This window comes from Camelus dromedarius, chromosome 7 (assembly GCF_036321535.1).
Source record: "Camelus dromedarius isolate mCamDro1 chromosome 7, mCamDro1.pat, whole genome shotgun sequence".
NCBI classification, from domain to species: domain Eukaryota; kingdom Metazoa; phylum Chordata; class Mammalia; order Artiodactyla; family Camelidae; genus Camelus; species Camelus dromedarius.
Genome location: NC_087442.1, coordinates 6172167 through 6191793, shown reverse-complemented (window position 1 = coordinate 6191793; position 19627 = coordinate 6172167). Strand labels below are relative to the sequence as shown.

The following is a 19627-nucleotide window of genomic DNA, read 5'->3' as shown; positions in this document are numbered from 1 at the left end:
GAGTTCTAGTTTCGGCTTCTCAATTTACTATGTGGCTTCAGGCAGATTGCTTTGTCTCTTGGATCTCCACTTTCTGTATTACCTGATGGGGGTCTCAATACTTGTCCGGCCTACATTTCAGGAGTAAAATGTGATTGTATTTGGAAGCTTTTGAAAGCAGAAAGAACACAGTAACCCTGCCAGATCTGAGTCCCCAGGCCAGAAATGGGGGTCTAGGAATCTGTATTTTATACACACACAGACCCACACCCTCCATTTGGGGTCACTTGGGGTCTACCTGGGTCTGCACGATGCTAGGTCAATGGCTCCATGCTGGCCCATCAGAACAGGTGGGAGAGACAGATGAGCAGTCCCAACAAAAGGGCAGAGGCTTCAAATTTAGCATTTCAGGGTGGCTGATGTCCTGTGCGCCAATCTATTTCCTACACTGGGAATCATCTACCAGGGTAGAGGCAAACACTTACGAGAGGGGCTGTGCCGTCTCTGACCAGAACACCCACCTCCCAGACTTACTGCAGGAGGACACCCACCATGGGGCCCCACCTCTTCCAGCCTCAACTCCATCCACCTCCTCTCACATCACTGCTTCCCTCCGTCTGTGGTTCCCACACTCACCATGCAGTCGATGCCCTGTCCCTTTGTACCTGCTATGCCTCAACTTGGAAAGTTCACCTCCCCCTTTTGGCTCCCAGGTCAGCCTTAGTGAAGGGCTCCTCGGGCTCCCAGGCTGAGCCAGTGTCTGCTCTCTGGGCTCCCATGCCCTGCACGTCTTCACCTGGCACTGATTGCACCAGACTGTTACTGATTTACTCTGCCTGTCTCTTCTGCCAGTCTACAAACTAACCAGTCTGGGGTAAATGCTCACAGGGGCCTACTTACTACAGTCAAGATAGGTGAGGTCTACCCAGTTAAGACAATCCACTGGGCAATGGGGTTTCCAGATTGTATTTCAGAAATGGATACATTTTGACTTCTGCCTCAGGGCCTTTGCATTCACTGTGCATAAGTCTCCTGGGATCATCTTCAAATGCAGATTCTGACTTTGCAGGTCTGGGGCCCAGCCTGAGATTCTGCATTTCTAACAGACATCCAGGTAGTGCCAATGCTGCAGGTCCCAGGACTACACTGAGAAGGGACTCCCTTCCTTCCTCTGCTGGGTTCAGGTCAGCCCATCCTTAGGTCTCAGCTAAAATGTCACTTCAGAAAGCAGGGATTTCTGACACCTCACTTCAAATGAGGTCTCACTTCCTCCTCCTGGTGAAAGAGCACGTCCTCGAGGGCGCAGAGGCCTCCTGCCACACTCAAGAGTCCGAGAACTTACCAGATGTCGCCCACAATTCCCAGTCCACCTTGGCTGGACTCAGCCTGAGCGCAGAGCATCTGGGAAGGACTGCCCGGGCTGCCCCTTGCTGTGAGGGCTGCTTCCCACCCCCAGGCAACCCTGCAACAAACACACCAGCCACTGCAGAAAGAACTGTCCCCAGCTCATCAGTTTCCATCCTTGTCACCTCCATCTGAGCGGAATTTGGAGCAGGTGAGTGGAGACGTCACATCCTAGTGAATGAATGAACTGGAATGAAGCTCGCATCACATAAATCCCCCAGAAGTCCTGAGGGCTGGGCCAGCTTCCCGACTCCCAGCCCCGAGAAATGCTCAGGGCCTGGTGCTCCGTCCCTGCCCGCTCCTGACGGGATGTGCCACTGCTCACCCCCACACCACCCAGGGCAGAGCCCGCCCAGCCCCTCACTGGGTCAGGATGCCGTCCTGCCCCAGGACATTTGGGGTCGGGTGAGACAAGCTCCAGTCTGCAGGGTGGAGAGCCACCCTCCAGGCCCAGGTTGGCCTCTCCATCCCCAACGTGCTGAGGCTCCAGGATGGAACGATGTTCTCTAACACAGCGACGGAGGTTCATTTTCAGTAATTTCTTTATTCCATCACAACAGCCTGCCCTACCCTTCCTATCACCCTAAAGCATCCAATCTGTGCCCCAGGTCGTCTCTCCTCGGCAAAGGCAATCTGAAGAGGCAGGCTTGCCTGACATGGAAGGCTGAGCCTCAGAACCTGGCTCCAAGGGTCTGGGGGACAGGGAATCGCCCCCACCCGCGGTCCTCTGTTTGAGAGAAGGCACAGCGACACCCAGCCCTGCAGAGATGCTGTGGCTCCCTGGGCTGGGCAGCGGCTTGGGGTCGGGCTGAAACGGCGTCCTTGGCAGGGCGACAGTTCTCACTTTGTGCCACGACAGGAAGAAACAAAAGCCAACAGTCCCATCTTCAACAGATGATTCTTCAGACAACGATAAAATAAAAGGCAAAAATCAATGTGACTTGGCAAAGGCTTTTTAAATTTTAAATTAAAAAAAAATTCACAAGGAAGAGATTCAATCTGTCTGCTTTGAAGAAATATATTAAAGAAGGTGAAAGGTTAAAAAAATCAAACCCCAAATAATGATAAAAATAGATGTATCCTCTGTAAAATTCTGAACTAATCTACTGAGTCGTTTGTATCTATTCAGTATTCAGAGCATGAGGTGAAATATTAGAGTATAAAAAAATTTAAAAACAACAACAACAAAAAAATATGAACAAAAACTTCGAGATACTGCCACTGACCAAAGCCACCAGGCATGCGGCCGGCTCGGGCCCGGCCGCCGGTTGCTGGAAGCTACGCCGAGTCTGGTCCCCCCCGCGCTTGCCCTCTGCAGTCCCTCAAAGCCTTCAAAGTTCTTCCCTGGTTCTGCTCAGCTTTGTGGCGTGTTCTTCTATAAACTTGCTCAAGTGCTCCAGATCTCTGTCGCCATCCTCAAATTTAATTGGGTTCTTTTTGTCCCCACTGGGGGCGAAGTAGATAGTGGGGAAGCCCTCGACTTTGTAGCGGTCGTTGGTGATGTCGTTGGCTGTGGCGTCCATCTTGGCGATGACCAGGTTCTTGTGGCCCTTGTACTTCTTGCCCAGGGCGGTGTACACAGGCTCCAGCTGCTTGCAGTGCCCGCACCAGGGTGCATAGAACTCAATCAGGACGTCCTTCTTGGGGTCCATCACGATGGAGTCAAAGGTCTTCCCCACCACGACCTTGACTGGCCCCTTGTTGTTCTTGGGCACTGGCTGGGATTTGACAACTGGCTTCAGTTTTCCTGCCGAGGAAAGCAAGCAAGAGGAGGGGTGTGAAGCTGAGAGGCCTGAGACTGGTGGCTCCGGCTGGACCCAGCAGAGGGGTTGGCCTGATGTGCAGGAGGACAGGGCAAGTCAGACACTGCCAGGGCCAGGCAGGGTCTTTTCTCCAAAAGCCAACCCCTATCTCTTTGGCTTCTTCTACTTTCCCAGGCCCTGCAAAGGCCAGAGAGGGTGCAATGCAGGGGCCCCCGGCCCCCAGCCCCCCAGGCCTAGCGGCCACTGGATCCTATCAATGAGGCCATCACAAAAGAAATGTTGCTGGTGTAGAGCAGAGGAGAGCAGGTGCTGAGGCCAGAGGCCACGGTGGGGCCCCAGATGGAGCAGAGATGGGACAAGCAGGCCTGCTAACGAGCCGCCAGCACGCATGTGACCTGGGACCACGTGCTCAACTGGATCAGAAAGGCATTCTGCTTCATGCCAAAGCAAGTTTTCCACATACAAAACTGATGCCTGTTGTACTTTAAATATTTTTAAGGTAAGTTGAGATCTCCAGAACACCTGCCTTTTTCCCTATTATAAAAAAAGAGAGAGAGAAAGCAAAAGAATGGGGGTTCTCTGTCTCCATCCTCCCTTCCTTTGGGCCCAGGAGTAAACCCTGGGCCAGGCTTGGGAGAACAGCGGCTGGGAATTTGGGGTCTCCTGGCCAGCCGGCTCTGTTGGGGGGGTGGAGGGGCTCACCCTTCTTAAAGGCGATGACGAAGTCACGGAGGGCGTCAGCATCGAAGTCGTCGGGCTCCATGGCGAATCTGCGGCCGCCCTCGTCCAGTATGGCAGCGTTGACGTCCTCCCCGCTCTCGCTGAGCCCCAGGTCCTTGACCTCTGTGGCGAAGTCGTCCTCGTCGGCCACAGCAAAGGTGTACTCAGGGAAGTCCTTGGCCACCTCCAGGACCTTGTTCCGCCAAAACTGAGTGGCTGAAACAGGATCGTGGGCCACGAGCTGAGCCGCGGAGGGGAGGATCCAGGTGCCACCACCCAGGTCCTCTGACGCACGTGGCTCAGGCCTCGGGCGGAGGAGAAAAGCATTTCCCCAAAAGCCTGCTTTGAAGTCCCTGCCCGCCTGGAGGTGGGGGTGGGGAGGTGGGCGTGTTGGGGGCTAGTCTCTTCCGATCGTCCTTGTATCTCTAAAACCCCCTTCTGCTAAAGCAGGATAGAAAGGGGGTGGCTACACAGCAGGAAGGACCTGAACCCTGAAGCCATAAACAACACGCAGGCCCACCCACCGGTCCCGGTCTCCTGGTCCTCACCTGCGCGGTAATCGAAGCTGAAGTCGACGCCATAGTAGACGACCACCAGGGGGCGCCGCGAGTAGCGCTTGGCGTCGTTGGAGGCCTTGCGGTGGCCGACCAGGGGCAGGGTGTGCTTCAACACGTGCTCCTTGATGGCTGACCCCTCCGTGGAGTCCTGCAAAATGGGGGCGGTTGAGGAGCAGCGGTTGGTCCCTGTCAGCGGGACAGGCATGGGGGAAGACATCCCGGACTCGTCCCACTCAAGCACGCCCAATAATTCAGGGGAGCACCCCCCTCCTCCAGAGAACCCTAAGCGGGTCTCTCAGGCCATCGCAGATGCCCTGTGCCCTCTCCTTTGGGTCAGGGGTCCCTGTCCAGGTCAGTTGGAACTGCTGGAGGAAGGCCTAGCTCTCAGGTGACAGTGGCTGTGAGCCTGGGCTGAACTGCACACAGCATCCCACCTGCCCCTGGTCTGATCCTCACAGTGGCCCATCAGGGACACTACTCAGGGAAGGAACACAGAGCAGAGAGATGTAGGGAAGTGGCCACCTGGGCTCACAGCTCTGCCTGGAGAAACCGCGCCCCTGACCACCTGCTACACCAGAGCACAGGGTGGTCTTGGGAAGAGCGTGGGGCCAGACACAGCTGTGTAGCTGGGGAGGCGGCCCCAGACACCGACCTCAGAACCACATGAGGGTGGCAGTGCCACCGCACTCTATGGATGAGGAGACCGAGGCGCAGCGAGACTAAGCAGCTGCCTGCCCAACAGGACGTGGTGGGTGACCAGGACTCTTCCCCTAGAGACTGAATTCCACTGGGATGGATGGTCAGGGAAGTGGCCCCAGGTGGCACTGAAAACGGGCAGGACTGGCCAGGTGGGAGGAGGCAGCAGGAACAAGGCAGGGACCAGGCACCAAGGGCAGCCAAGGCCGTGGGGTCTTTAGTCAGGACAGCCCCTGGACCCAACATCACCCCAAAGGTGAACTCAAGAGTAAAACTGAGTGACCTCAGACAGACGTGCTCTGTAGCTGAGCGCTTCCACCCATGGGCCTGAGTCTGAACAGGCCAGAGCCCGCCTCACTCACATCCCAGGCAGACTGCTTATCTTCTCACAGCAATGCTGCCTGGGCTGATTCCACGCCTGGCTTCATCTTGTGTCTCCTGCTCTTGTCTTTCCTTTGTCCTAATTTCTAAACCCACTTTTTAAAAAACTGCATTGTATCATGTTGCATGAGTTTTTACATAGCAGCCTGAAACACTTCTTAGAACAAAGATGGTATAAAAATACCACTCTGTTTAAAATGTTAAAAACATCTGATCAGGCAAAAGAAAGAGCAAAGTGGCAGCGATATGTTTAATAGGCTGGACTGTGTGGATCTCCACCTTTTGGGGCCAAGGACCCCTTCACGCACACCACACAGCACTGTGCTTGATTCCCGTGGTCTGCACACCCCAAGCTCATCAGGGCTCCTCTTTGGACCCAGGGTCAGTACCTCTGGATGCTAAAGAGAAGTTAGAAGGGAGGCGGTGAGGTGAGACCACCAGCACATGTCCTGGCCCGGGACGGAGCACACGTGCATTTCTCTCTTCACCTGCTCCTAACTGCCTGTGGGACCCCCAGTGTGTCTGCTCACCTCTCTGCATCCCAGTCTCTTTCTATCAAATAAAATCTCTGTATTCAAGATGTAAGCTTCCTCCCAAGTCTAAAGATCTACTCAGTGAAGCACAGGGCCTCTAGGAGACACTTGGAACATGGAACTGGATCCAGGCTCACCCTGGCCCGGGAACTTCATCCAACTCTTTAGAGATGAGTGCATCACACTCCTTAGGACGACAAGGAGTTGGGGGATGTAGCGGAATAAAAAGCCAAGTCCACACACCACGCTCCACAGCTTCACCCAGAGAACAGAGACAGGCCTGACAGCACTTCATAGCCGCCTGCCAGCAAATGAGGCTCAGCTCAGACCCAGTGGCACGTCCTGGCCAAGAGCCACACCAGCTACGCCTGCCATTCCCACGGTGGGCGGAGCTTAAGACAGGCTGGTACTGGCCCTCCAGGAGGTATGAAGAGTGGGGCAATCCTTCTGGCAAAAGCAGGTGGGGCTCTACGGGACCCTTGGCCCCATGACCCACCAGGTATGTGAGATGCCCCTTCACTCTCTCCCATAAACCCCAACCTGCCAGCTGCACTCCCGTCCCGAGCCTCCCAGGGACCTGTGCCTTTACTGGTAGGGCAGAGGGGCAGGGGAAAGGCACTCCAGACCCTATGGTGGGGGGAAATCTCCACGTCTCCAACCTCCCCACCCCACCACGCCCCACCCCGCAGCAGCTGGACCAGGACCTTCCTGTCGATCGGACGCCCAGGGGCTGGCATCCCTCACCCACCTGGATGTCCATCACGTGGCTCTTGGGCTCATATTTGGATTGGAACTTCTCAGGCTGCATGACAACCAACTTCCCTGGGGAGACTTTCAAGAACTTTGCTATTTCAGTGCTGAAAGTGTGGTAGAATTTGTAGTCTTCTCTCAGGTTGTTAGCTGAGAAATTAACAGAATAATACACATTTTACTAAACTGCTTAAATGATCTAGGTTCAACTCACTACCTGCATCAGACAAAGCAAATGCCCAGAAAACAGTGTAATTACTGTCATGAACTCTGTGTGGACAACACTCAGGGCTCAAGCACCTGAAAAGGGTTTAGATTTAAAAATTTGGTACAGATGTAATACCTGGAAATCTAAATATCTTGGAATTTATTTTAAAAATAAACTGAGTCTTCACAGAAAAACTTAGAGCTAATTTATCAGGTACCACAGTTCCCTACGGTCTCCGATGCTGAGAAGCAAATTAACCGCACGCACAGGCCGTCGCCAGAGCCTCCTGAATCCACAGGGCGAGCTTCCAGCCCAGCACCCCTCCGGGGCTTCAGTTTCTCCCCGCCCCCCCGACTTGATGGGTGCTGGTGCAGGCCGCGGCCCTCTATACTCTTTCATTTAAATCCTGTGAAACTCCCAAATGCAATCCCACTATCTGAGGATAGCCTAGAATGGGAGCTGGCAGACTTTTCTGGAAAGGACCAGACAGGAACTACCTGGCTCTGTGCGCCACACCATCCCGACCACTCAGCTCTGGGCTGAAGCGTGAAGGCAGCTGGACAGCGTGCAGACCAGCCGGTGTGCTGTTCCTACAGAACCTACGAGACCCGGTGGGGACCCGATTGGGCCTGCGGGCCAGCCTGTCCACCCCTGCCCTAGACCCCACAGGTGAACCACCTCGGTCCTTCTGCTCTCACTGAGCCACCCAGACCCACCCTGAGTGGAGTCTGTGATCCCAGCACTGGGTGAGGCGTCACCCCAGCCCCGAGGGTGGCTTCCCAGCTGAGTTACGGGAATACACGGAGGAGATGGCACAGCACGTGTCGGGGACAGCCTGGACAGGCCCATAGCTTTTGGAATCAGACACACTTAGGTTCAAGTCATCATTTCCGACCTGCTAAGTGTGTGATTTCAGGCACGTCAGGGAGTCACCGACAGTGCGCGGAGACCAGCATGAGGATGAAAAAGCATGAGCAGGTGAGTCTCCACCTGGTGCTTCAGGTATTTGTTCTCAGGCGGCCGTGGGTGGAAGGACAGAACTGCCCTCCCGACCGCCCCCCACCCTCACAGACCCCTTCCTCCCACCAGCCTCCCCGTCACTCGCCCTGCATCCCTGGGGCTGTGTCTGGCTCCTCCCCCACAGTCCAGACAACAGGCCCAGAGCCTCTCACCCCTGCCTGAGCCTAACCCAATCAGCCACGCGGAGTCCCAAGTGTCAGACTCGAAGTGAGGCAGCTGGACAAGCAGCGCGGGCAGGAGGGGGGTGGGACAGCCCCCTCCTGCTAAATCATATCATCCATGTGTAATAAAGGCCACAGAGAACCAGCCCGAACCCCAACCCCAGAAAACCCGTTCCCACATATGCAATCTCAATTCCATCAAGCCATCCCCAAAATCAATGCCCAGGAGTTTTATACAAAAGCAGCAGACTCCTCGGCAGCCCCAGACAGCCTGGGCACCTGCATTTTGTCTGGCCTAGAGGGCCATGACTTACCAGCATCCTGGTACTGCTGGTAGGCTGGGTCGCTCTCTGCCTTGAAGACCCCAATGATGATGACATCATCTCCATCCTTCAGGAACTCTTGAACCTGCTTCAGGGCCAGGATCTGTTTGGAGGGCGGCCCAGACTGCTCGATCATGTAGTCGACGATGCCTGGGAGCAGAGCACACGCCTGAGGGGGGGGCTCGGGGTCCCCAGGCACTCTCCCCACAGCTCTGCCAGCACACACCAGCGCCGGGAGCTTCCATCCCCGCCGAGGCAGAAGGAAGCAGCAGTACCGTATTTCTCCCGTGGGCCGTTGTAATCAAAGGGCCTTCCCTTGCGGAAGATTTTCAGGGTAGGGTAGCCGGAGACATCGAACCTCTTGGCCAGGTCTGCTTCCGCGGTGGCATCGACCTTTGCCAGGGGGATGGGGGGAGAGCGCTTGCTCAGCTCCTTGGCGGCCTTCTCGTACTCGGGGGCCAGTTTCTTGCAGTGTCCACACCTGCAGGCAGAAGCAGCTTCGTCGGTGGCCTGTTCCCATGCAAATGCAGCCCCCTAGCTAATGAAGTGCAGAAACCCAGCTGCATCCTCGAGGGACATGGAGAGATCCAGCCAGTCTCAGAGTGGCCCCCCACCCCTGTGAGCGCTGCCCGGGCCCCTCCTGAGGGGCCAGGACGACATCACTTCCCCCTGGGGCCTTCACACGCGGGGATGTGTAAACACACACACGAGCCACGGGCGGATGGGGTGTAACAGTGACATGGGGTGAGGTGTGGGAGAGTAGGGGCAGGTAAGGACACAAATCTGGGTTGGCTTAACACAGGACCTGAGGGCTGAGCCGGGACCAGAGGGATGGGCAGGCAGTGGACACAAAACCATGAAGGGCGAGTGAGGGGAGGGGACAGAAGGCGGGAAAGCTGTGGAGACCGCGAGGCTCTGGCAGAACGGCAGAGGGAATGGGTCGCGAGTGTAAAGCAAGGTGGAGGGTCATCCTCCGAGACTCATCCCAGAAGAGCAGAGCCAAAGATGGAGAAAACCAAGGTTCAAACACCTCAGAAGGAAGGCAGGGAGGCTCAGGTGACAAAGCCTGGGGCAGGCACCAGCTGCCACCCCTCCTCACTATGGGGACCAAAGGAGTGTCACCTCCCACTGCTTAGAGCCACGAATGTCACAGTGCTGTCCCAGGGACATGTTTCCCGGGGATCACTGGCTGAGCACGTCCCTGGCATGGGCAGGGCAAGTGTGGAGATGAGCAGACTCAGCAGGCAGGGCCTGGTGCCCAGCTGTGTCCTCCAGGTCTGAGGGGCCCCAGATCACCGGGTGGCCCCGTTAGGTGGCTCACATGGGCTCACACTTCCCTGCGGGCTCCTGGCTCTCCCCCTCACCCCAGGCCTCTGTTTCAGCCTCATCCTACCTCCAGGAAAAGACTGTAAAAACCACCCCTCCCCAGAGCACTCAGGCACTCCTCTTCGCCCTCTGTGCACAGTGGGGACTTTGCATCTGACTGCTCTACAGCTACCTCTGCCTCGTGTGTGGGAGTCTGTCTCCGCCACCCCTGCCCAGTGCCTGTACCGGATACAGGAAAGGCCTGATCAGTATCCGAATAACAAGAGATCGACACCACCTTACTCACCATGGGGCGTAGAACTCCACCAGAATGATGTCTGCATCATTCACCACCTCGTCGAAGTTATCTTTGGTTAGCACAAGCGTGGCTTCGGGTGGAGGTGTCCAGTTGGGCTGGGAGATCTCTTTGACTTTGGCAACAATTTCTAGAATAAACCAAGAAAGACTGAGCACGTGCAGGCACCAGGCTGGCGGTGCTTCACCTCGCTCCACAGGCAGGAGGGGAGGGCAAACAGAGCAAGTGGGACCACAGAACAGGACATGTTTGATTTCCTGAAATCCAATCGCATCTACAAGCAGGGCTGCTCTGCGGTTCTGAGGCCACAGTTAAGAGTCAGAAGGGCCACTGTTTCCAATAACACCTGTCACATTTCCACTGCCACAAGCACCACCTGCAGACAGCTCGTGACAGTCCAAGCCCAACCTGACAAATGAGGCTTCTGTGTCTACCAGACCGGAGTTCTCACTGCAAGCAAACTGCAAGAAGCCATCCCTGATGTCTGACCACACGTGCCTATTAATACGGTTTGGGGGGCATCCTCTTAACTCGTACAAAGATACACATATTTAGCCTTGCACATCTGGCACTAGCATATTATGTGCATCATAAGATGTAGGCAAAACTGGAGAAAAACGAAAAGAGGAGAATGCTGCTCCGGCTGCACCAGCATCACCGGGAAGCTGCTATGAAAAGGCCCGGTTCCCCAGAGACGGATTCAATGCCGGGGGTAGGACACTGAATGTATCCTCACAAAGCACTTTCCAAGTGGTCCTTAGGAGCAGTGGCTGCAAACTTTTTCTTTTTGGCTGTAGAGTCACGTAAAGAACCACGTTAGCAGAGCATGACCGCAGTGGGGACAAACAGCACCTCCGGCAGGCACAGCCAAGCCCTGGGGCAGTCGGTGTAGGTGAGGCCAGCTTACTAAGACGCACTGGCAGGGATGTGCCTGGGGAGCCCGCTTTGGCAAACGCTGTTCTCAAGATTCCAACCTGGGCCACATCCCTAGCTGTCAAATGTCCAGTGCAGACTTCCAAATATACAAGCCTGTTTACTTTAAACAACAAAGTACACCACTTTCAGCCTGACTGCACATCAAGTATTGTGACGGCTACGATGTACATGTTAAGTAAAAACACGAAGGTGCAAATGGTGTTCAAGATACGTTAACAACTGTGTAAAAATTACACACAGAGACACATTTGCTTTGATGTGTACCACGTATCTGCAGCACACAGGAGAAATCTCTTATACTAGCCACCTTCCTGGAGGGAAGCTGGATAACCAGGGTCAGGGTCAGGGTCAGGGTCAAGACTCTTCATTATCCTCTTTGAATTGTGAACCCTGCAAACACATTATCTAGTCAACACAGATACAACGTGAAGATAAGTATAACCCGAGCGATCGTGTTCTCTCTGTGCACCCTACGTGGGGCTCCAGCGCTCAGAGGATCACAAGACAGACTCACACCAACTCGCAGGGAACCGTGACACCAAGTCCACGTGACCTCCTGCTCCGTGATGAGGAGCCCGAGGCCCAGCGTGGAGGCACCTGCATATGATGACAATAAAGACCCCAAACCAACTCAGTGCTATTCCCACTATGCCATCCCAGGAATGGAAAATGCAGCAGAAAGCAATTTTGTGTGTGTATGTATATGAGATTAAGAGATATGCTAAAGGAAAAAAAAAACCACAGCGATATGCTAAAGGACATCACAAATTTATTTGTTCACTCATTTAATGAAACTTATTTGGTACGACGTGAGCCTGGCAGGGATCCACCAGGTCTGGTTTTAGAAACACTGTCTGGCTCCCCACACCAGGGGTTCCAACGTGGGGCTCTGGACCCACAGCCCAGTGAGCTCTTGGCACTCACAGGAAAGGCAGATTATTGAGCTGGGCCTGAAACTGACTGACTCGGAAGCTCCAGGGTGGGGCTCAGCCATCTGTCCTACAACCCACCCCCTCAACCCGCCGTAAGCCTGACACAAGCCCAACACCCAGAAGCACCACTCTGAAAGCCACGAAGACCCGTGGCCTTGTCTGTCATTTCACAGTCTGACTCCAGATCTTGGGTTTCACAGTCCTCAATGGAAGAAGACAGCCCCTCCCTTCCAAGGACAAGTCTATTTTGCTCCAGGGTACCTTGAACATTCCAGCAGGGATCACTCCCAATCCACTCAGCTTGTCTTGGTTTCCATTATCCAAGCCCCCTCCCCCTGCCTCCTCCAGCAGCCCAGGTACCGCTCACCTTCCTGGGTCCTGGAGCCCTCGTAGTCGACAGCCTGCCCCTTCTTCAGGATCTTGATGGTGGGGTAGCCGCTCACGTCAAACCTGCTGGCCAGTGCCGACTCCGAGGTGGCGTCGATCTTCGCGACAGGGATGGGGGGGTCGCTCTCCTTCAAGGTAGTGGCGATTTTTTCATATTCTGGTGCAAACTGCTTGCAATGTCCGCACCTAAGAATTAGATTTAGGGAAGGAGGTTAACTGTACTCACGGAGACCTAAATCCAGCCATGCGCACAAAAACTGGGGCATGAGGACCAGAAAGGTCTGCAGTTAAGAAGAGAGACACCACATGAGAGGCCCAGGCAGCTGGAAGTCAAACAGATCCAGGTTAGAATCCCAGCTCTGCTGTGAGCACAGACTTTTAACATCTCTGCACCCCAGCGTGAGGAGAAAACTCTTCCTGAAAGATGCGGTCTCTCCCACGCCTTCTCGCAGAAGCGGGGTTTTCCAGAGGCTGCATGACTAACGATGATGTCAGCATTCTAACGCTGACATGTAAGGGGGTTACTGTTATTTAAAGGTGAATTTTTTTCTATTTCTCAGTTTTAATGTCTAATATGGTAGCTACTGACAAACATGATCCACGTAACAAGGTATTTCGGGTCCTCAATTTTTAAGTGTTAAGGGGTCCTGCGACCAAAATGTTTGAGAACTGCTGACCAGGAACAGTGTGACCTCACAGGCCTGTTCAAAGGACTGTTTAGATATTTTATATAAAGCATCTTAGACTATGCCTGACCATCAGGCACTGGACAGTTTATCTTGACTATTTTGTCTCCAAAGCAAACCAGGAGGGCGAGAGGAAGGGAAAGAGGATATGGGATGATGAGATGGAAGCAGCAGCAGAAGATAGGTGGGTGTGGACCACCACACCATCACCTGCACTGCGATGGTCAAGATGGGAAAGAGCTGGTCCCCAGGGCCTGAGCCTTTCCTTATTAGAGACCCCCCCACCCCACGGGCCAAGTCTGCACTGGGCAGGAGCGGGTAGGGGGCAGAATCTGTAATAAGGGATGCATGTGTCTGTCACCCACTCAGGTCTTTGTCACCCCAGCTCATTAACCACCCCCAGCTGTAACTATCAGAGGACATATTCACAATTTCAACCACTCGACTCTGAAAGGAGCAGGGGCTGTGGTCCCTGAGGGCGGGTTCATTGGATGCTCGATGCAAACTGGCAGAACGCTGAGCTCCTGGCGTCCCTGAACCAGGGCCTGAGTTCCTGCACCTGGACACTCCCACCCTGCGGGGTCTGGGTGACCTGAAGGGGTCAAGCCTGTGACACAGAGGAACCCCTGGTCCATTAGTTGACAGACGTGCAACGTGGGTCCTCACCATGGAGCATAGAACTCCAGCAGCACCGTGTCTTTGTCAGCCACAAAGTTGTCGAAGTTTGCATCAGTGAGGATCAAGACACCACCTTCTTCCTTAACTTCCAAGTCATCGTCCTCCTCGTCTTCATCTTCCTCCTCCTCCTCCTCTTCCTCCTCAATGGCATCTTCTTTATTAGAAGAATCTGAGTGGAAAACACCCAGACTAGTTAGGCAACTCGTGACCCGTCTCCTTAAAAATTTTCCTAGAACCCAAACCCCTCAAAACGGTCAAGATTCCTGAGTGGTCCCTGGGGGCCACCACGAGAAGAGATGATCTCAGGCCTCCCCAACCCCAGGAATTCTGCTCTAAGTTTGTGTATTTGGTGGCCCCTTAAGATTGTATTTAAAGGGAGGTCACGGTTAAAAGATATCTGAAAAATTACAGGTCTAGAATTTAAAATCTAAACGCAGCAGCAGGACTGGCAGGCAGGCCCAGCTCCCCCTCCAGATGAAGCTCTCCCCCAACCTTGCTCTGCATGCCTGCTGCCCGGGCACAGACAACTCCAATGCCAGGCCCTCCCTCCCTGCTCCCCATGCTGAGATCTGGTCCCTCCTCGGCAACACCCTGTGGGCCAGGCTCCTTGCCCAAATCCACACTTGCGTTCTGGGCATCTGGGCATCTCACTTCGTGGCTCCCCTGCGTCTGTGCCCAAGGGCAAGGCTAACCTTCCAGGACACGCCTCCTCTTCCTCACCCTCTATGCTTCCCTCATCCAGTGCCCCCTGGATGAATGACCGCCTGGTCCCCAAAACAGTACAAAGAGGAAACGAATACTGGTTCTCAACTCTTCACCATGGAGGATGGCATACTATTTTGCTTCTGAAAGGGGTGGCATTTTTCTTCATAGTCATAAAAAAATAGCCCCATGGGTGTTACAATCGTCCAGCAGAAGGCCAAAGTGTGACGGGAGGAGGAGGGATTGTATTTTACTTATAAAGTCAGCCCACGTAATCTCCAGGGTGCAAATTACCCTGGAGAAATTTTAGGATTTACAAGTCAACAGACATCAAAAATATACAAATTACACCTTTGTCGGATACCCTGCCTGGAAGCAAAGTTCTCGCCCAAGAACGCAAGATGAGTGTATCTTATTTAGTTTCATCTTAATTTTTTGCTAAACTACAGATACAGGAAATCCTGGGACGGCAGTTCCTGTTACCCAGTTTCTCCAGTTATCACCCCCTCACCCCCGCCCAGCAAACAGAAGTGCACCAAGTGCGACTCCATCAACGCTGAAGGCAGAATGTTTCAAGGGGCCAATTACTTATTTTCAGAGATGATTCCCAGGAGAGAAACCAACACCAAGTGTGGGGCTGAGGCTGAAGTCAGGGCTTGAAAACCTGCCCTGGGGACCCTGGAAGCCCTGAGACTCACCCAATCTCAGCCTTGCCCAGAACTCATCCAGCGCTGGCTCTGCAACTGCTCAGACAAGCCGGGAACTTGTCTGGGTGGTGGCTTTGCTCATTATTGTAAAACCTACCAACTGGCACACTGATTACAAAAAGCAAACCCCAAACCTACTCTGCCACACTGAGCCCCACCCTCGTCAACACTGTCCCTTCAAACATCACGCTGTTTTTTCCTTTCACATTATCCTCTACAACTTAAGGTGTAGGTTCCTCCATGGTGGGGTAGGGGAAACATTTCTAAAATCCCAAAGGAAAACTCACCAATTTAAGAAGCACAAACCAAGCAGATACCTCTGTTTTGGGGGGCAAGTTCCTTCCCCACCCTCTCCCTGCAGGCTCAACATCCCCACCTCCCCAGCCAGTGCACCACCCCGCTTCTTCCCCAGCAGAGGCCCCGTGGGGTGGACAGGCCTGCAGAAGGCCCAGGCCCCCAGCACTGTCATCAGGAGGCACTAAGAGGCTGTAGAAAGTGATGAGAACCAGGCTCCCTGGACGTGGAGGGGGCAGGACCGAGGGGAAGAAGTCTGGGTCCAACCCCATCTCCACCTCTTGGGCTGGAGGCCTGAGCTGGTTTCTTTACACTCGCATCAGCCTGAATCCCCTCCCACTGGAGACCAGCAGCTGACACCATGCACCCAGGTCCTCAAGAATCTTGAGAACTTCTGACTTGAACATCCACTGGCTTGGGGCTCCTGGTACTTCTGGAAATATCACCTACAACACCCTGCAGGGCACACAGGGATTGACTATGAGGCCCCGTGGGACCTGAGTCAGTGGCTTTCCAAAAGGCGAGACTGACCACCCCTCATGTCAAAGTCCCACCCAAAATGACCCTTGTTGGGACTGCAAACCTGGGGGCTCGATGCAGGGCTGTTCTGCAGGTTCTCTGCCCCACTCAAGGGCCTAGGAGGCACCACACGCCTTGCCCCAGGTCTGGGAGCTCACAGGGCCAGGCCCGAAGGGCTGCTGCAGGCAGTGAGGCGGGGCCCTGGGCAGCACGTCCCCTCACCGCCGGCCTGCCCAGCTCAGTCCGAGAATCAGGTTTACTTGCAGGCAAATGGAAAGATTGGAGGCAGGCTGGACAGAAAACTTGGGGGAACTTAGTTCTCTCTCCAAGCTGGAAACACAGCTCGGAGCTCGGCGATCTGCTCAGTGCCCGGGGATAAGGTGTAGAAGCAAAGATGCCTTCCTGCCTACGCTCAGCCTGACACGGTCAGTGCGCACTCCCGGTGATGGGGCTCGCGGGGTTAAATGGGTGCCTGTGAGTTATCACAGGACAGGGTTCCTAACAGGGCTCCCATTTCTTGATACTTTTAAAAAAACTGATTTTCCTTTTATATTTTTAACGATAAACAAAATGACACAACATTCCCTACATAAAATTAAGGATGTCAATTGTGTGAAGGTACAGCCTCCACTTTCCACTCCTCCCCGGTCGCAGACACCCCCCAGGATTCATGCCCTTGCAATGTGAGAGGTGTCAGCTCTATATTCTCATCGACTAAGACCCCACACATCCCGACAAGGAAAACGTCTCACATTTTAATGGGGAGACTGCTTTTCACTGGGCTCCACTTTTAAAGTTGGACATTTGAGACCAGAAATATACCCAAAGCTTTCCAGCACCTTCTGGAAGGGGGCCGTCCTCCTCAGCATTCAGTTAACGAAGCCTCTTGTATCAGCTCCAGACTGCTTAGCCCACCCAGCAGGGCCACTCCCAAAATGTGGGAACTCCCTCTAACCAGGTCCCTGTAGTCCCCGTCCACTGCCACCAGTGCACCTGACCACAACACCAGATACTGCCCTGCCTGGACGCAGGCAGCTCCTTCCAGGGTAGCTGCATCCACCGCCTCAGCTGGTCACTCCTCCAATCCACACCAGAGAAGTGCCCAGAAAAGTTGGATAAACAATACCATTAGGTCAGTACGAACAGAAAAAGAGAACTCTGTTATCAGCTCCAACGTTGCTGAGCTGATACTTCTGATGTGCCAGGCACTGTGCTGAGCACTTAGAAGCGGCATCACCCCAAGGGAAACATTACCTGCATTTCCCAGATGAAGACCAGAGAGCTTCACTCACCTGCTCACGGACCACAAAGCTACTCTGTGGAGGGTCCTGATCACTCAACTGCTATGCCAGATTGTCGCATCAGATTTTCTTCCTAGGGTGTCCTACGTTCTCCAAGGATTCATTAGATAATTACTTCCCGAAATTAAAAGAGAGGGGCAGTTGAACAGTTCCTCAGCGCTACACCCAAGTGACTTTCCACTTTTAAACCTAAACCAATTCCAAATAAAAGCAGGCAACACCCCAGCATCAAAATATTTTCCTTTACTCTTACCTGGAAAGATGGGAGGAGAACAAGTGGCTTCTAATCAGACACAGGAAGCCCCGCAGCCTGAGGCTTAGGCCGTCAGAGCTTAAGTTCTACTTAGTAAACATTCTTTTGAGTGGTATTGAGGGGCCCAGACACCACCGTGCTCTTTGAATCTAAAGTGGAAGAGAGGCAAAAAAGAGGAGGGAAACCCTAAAGACAGGGAGCATCTGGGGTACAGGGAAGTGTTGCCCCAAAATAAACCCACAGGACGAGTTACCTGTTACAGAAGCTGACAGTGAAGGGCCAGAGGCGGGAAACGACTAGAAGCCCAGTCCACCCGACCCTAGAGATTCCTGGGCTCACCCCAGAGGCAACCGCATTAGTGACCTGTGACCCAAGTGACAAATTGCCCCCTTGCTGTCCAACCATGTTTGCCACCCTTCCAGGCCTCTTAAGAGTTCCCGCATAACAGAATCACTGGATCAGAAGCAAGACAAAGCTATCTGCTTTTTGGCTACAATCCAACATTCCAAAAACTACCCTCCACCCCCACTGGTCCTCAAACTTAAATGTACCTCCCAAAGTTTATTCTGCCTACAAATCAAAGAAGCCTGTGTTTAAAACGCAGATTCGAGGGCGCACCCCTGCATTCTGCTTGGGTATATTTTTGGGACTCTGTATTTAAATCAGCACCAGGTGACTTGGATAAAGGTCCTGACACACTTGTAGATGACAAATGCTAGTTCCTGTTGGCAGGGGTTCTTTTCACCCAGTGCTGGCTTCTAACTACCTTTTCTATGTGGTAAAGACTCCTGAATCAGTGACTTGCATAAAAAGTTACTCAATCTGAAAGAGTATAAAGTTCACACTTCCTCTGCAAACTAATATTAGAAAAGGGGGGTTATTTATATTGGAACATACTCAATACCACACACACACACACACACACACACAAAATCTAGCCATCTGGAGAAAGGCAGAGAGGAAGAAGGGTAAGACCAGTAATGAGATGCTCCTTTCTGTAGGAAGAGCATTCTTTTCTCGACTACATCTTTTAATTTTCAAAGTTCTCTTACACCATTTGTTTTTAGCTAGCTGACTGCAAAGAAAAATGCAGGAGCGATGACTACCAGCTGTCTAATGTTCCTCTCTGAGAGAGGCTTTATGGCCAGGGGCCACACTCATCCTTACCTCCCAAAACCCTGTGCAGTGACTGGCACATACAGTAGGTGCTGAATAAATGCCCCCAGAAGGAATGCTACCTCTGGTTTCTAAAAGATGCAAAGCAAGCCACCCCTTTCTCCCTCAAACCAGAACCCTTGAGTTATTTATTTTCAAACCTACGAACTTCATTTTTAAGACGTAAAATGCTTGCTGCTCGCGGCTGTCCCAAGAGCTCTCACTTGGATCTTCACGCCCTCGGTCCTTCTCTAAAGTCTGTTCTGAAAACAGCGGCCCCTCTCCCTTCACGCTCCCTGGGCGTGTTAGCCTTCAATGTTTAACCAGTTCCCAAGCTCCCTTTCCCAGGAGCGGGCAGGCAGCCTGGACCCGAGGAAAATCTGAGCAGAATCAGGACAAGGGAGCCAGTTTGCAAAGAAGGACCCTCTATGGGTCCAAGTCTGGTGGCAGCCGCGGCCTCTCCGCCGCCCTCCTCTCCCGGGGTCTCCCAAGCGATCCTGCTCCCTGCTACCGCCCTTCAACTCCAGCAAGTCGGTGCAGGGCGTCAGTTCTGCAGGACCTCCGCGCGTAGCACACGGATCCCCGCGTCGCACCCACCCCCGGTGCCCCAGAGCCGCGCCGTCTGGTCCACAGGCCCGGCCCTCCGCCGGCCGCTCACCTTCGTCCGGGCCCCCGGCGCCCGACACGGCCAGTAGCTGCGCCAGGGCCAGGAGCAGGAGAAGCAGGCAGGCTTTCCGGGGCCTCATCGCGGAGACGCGGAGTGCGGCCTCCTCTCGCCGGGGGCCGCTGGGCGCTCCCGGACCTCCGGCTCTGGTCTCGCGAAGCGAAACGAGAGGGGAGGAAAGAAACCCCCCGGAAGACCTCGCCGGCAAGTGACTGGGGGCGGGAGAAGCCGCGGGCCGGCCAATCCCAGCGCGACCGGGATCGCGGGCCGCGTGCGCCTGGGTGCGCGTCCGAGCCC

At 54.0% G+C, this 19627-nt stretch overlaps 1 protein-coding gene across 1 annotated transcript; it reads right to left on the bottom strand.

The window, feature by feature from the left end:
* Positions 1–1907: 1907 nt before the first annotated feature.
* PDIA4 (protein disulfide isomerase family A member 4) lies at positions 1908–19627 on the bottom strand. Its single transcript, XM_031455567.2, has 10 exons — positions 19325–19627; positions 13724–13904; positions 12352–12557; positions 10108–10246; positions 8771–8976; positions 8487–8645; positions 6782–6933; positions 4415–4571; positions 3849–4082; positions 1908–3130 (listed from the first exon to the last, which is right to left on the bottom strand). The coding sequence occupies exons 1-10, from the start codon at positions 19410–19412 to the stop codon at positions 2715–2717; spliced, it is 1938 nt and encodes a 645-aa protein (XP_031311427.1). The 5' UTR covers positions 19413–19627; the 3' UTR covers positions 1908–2714.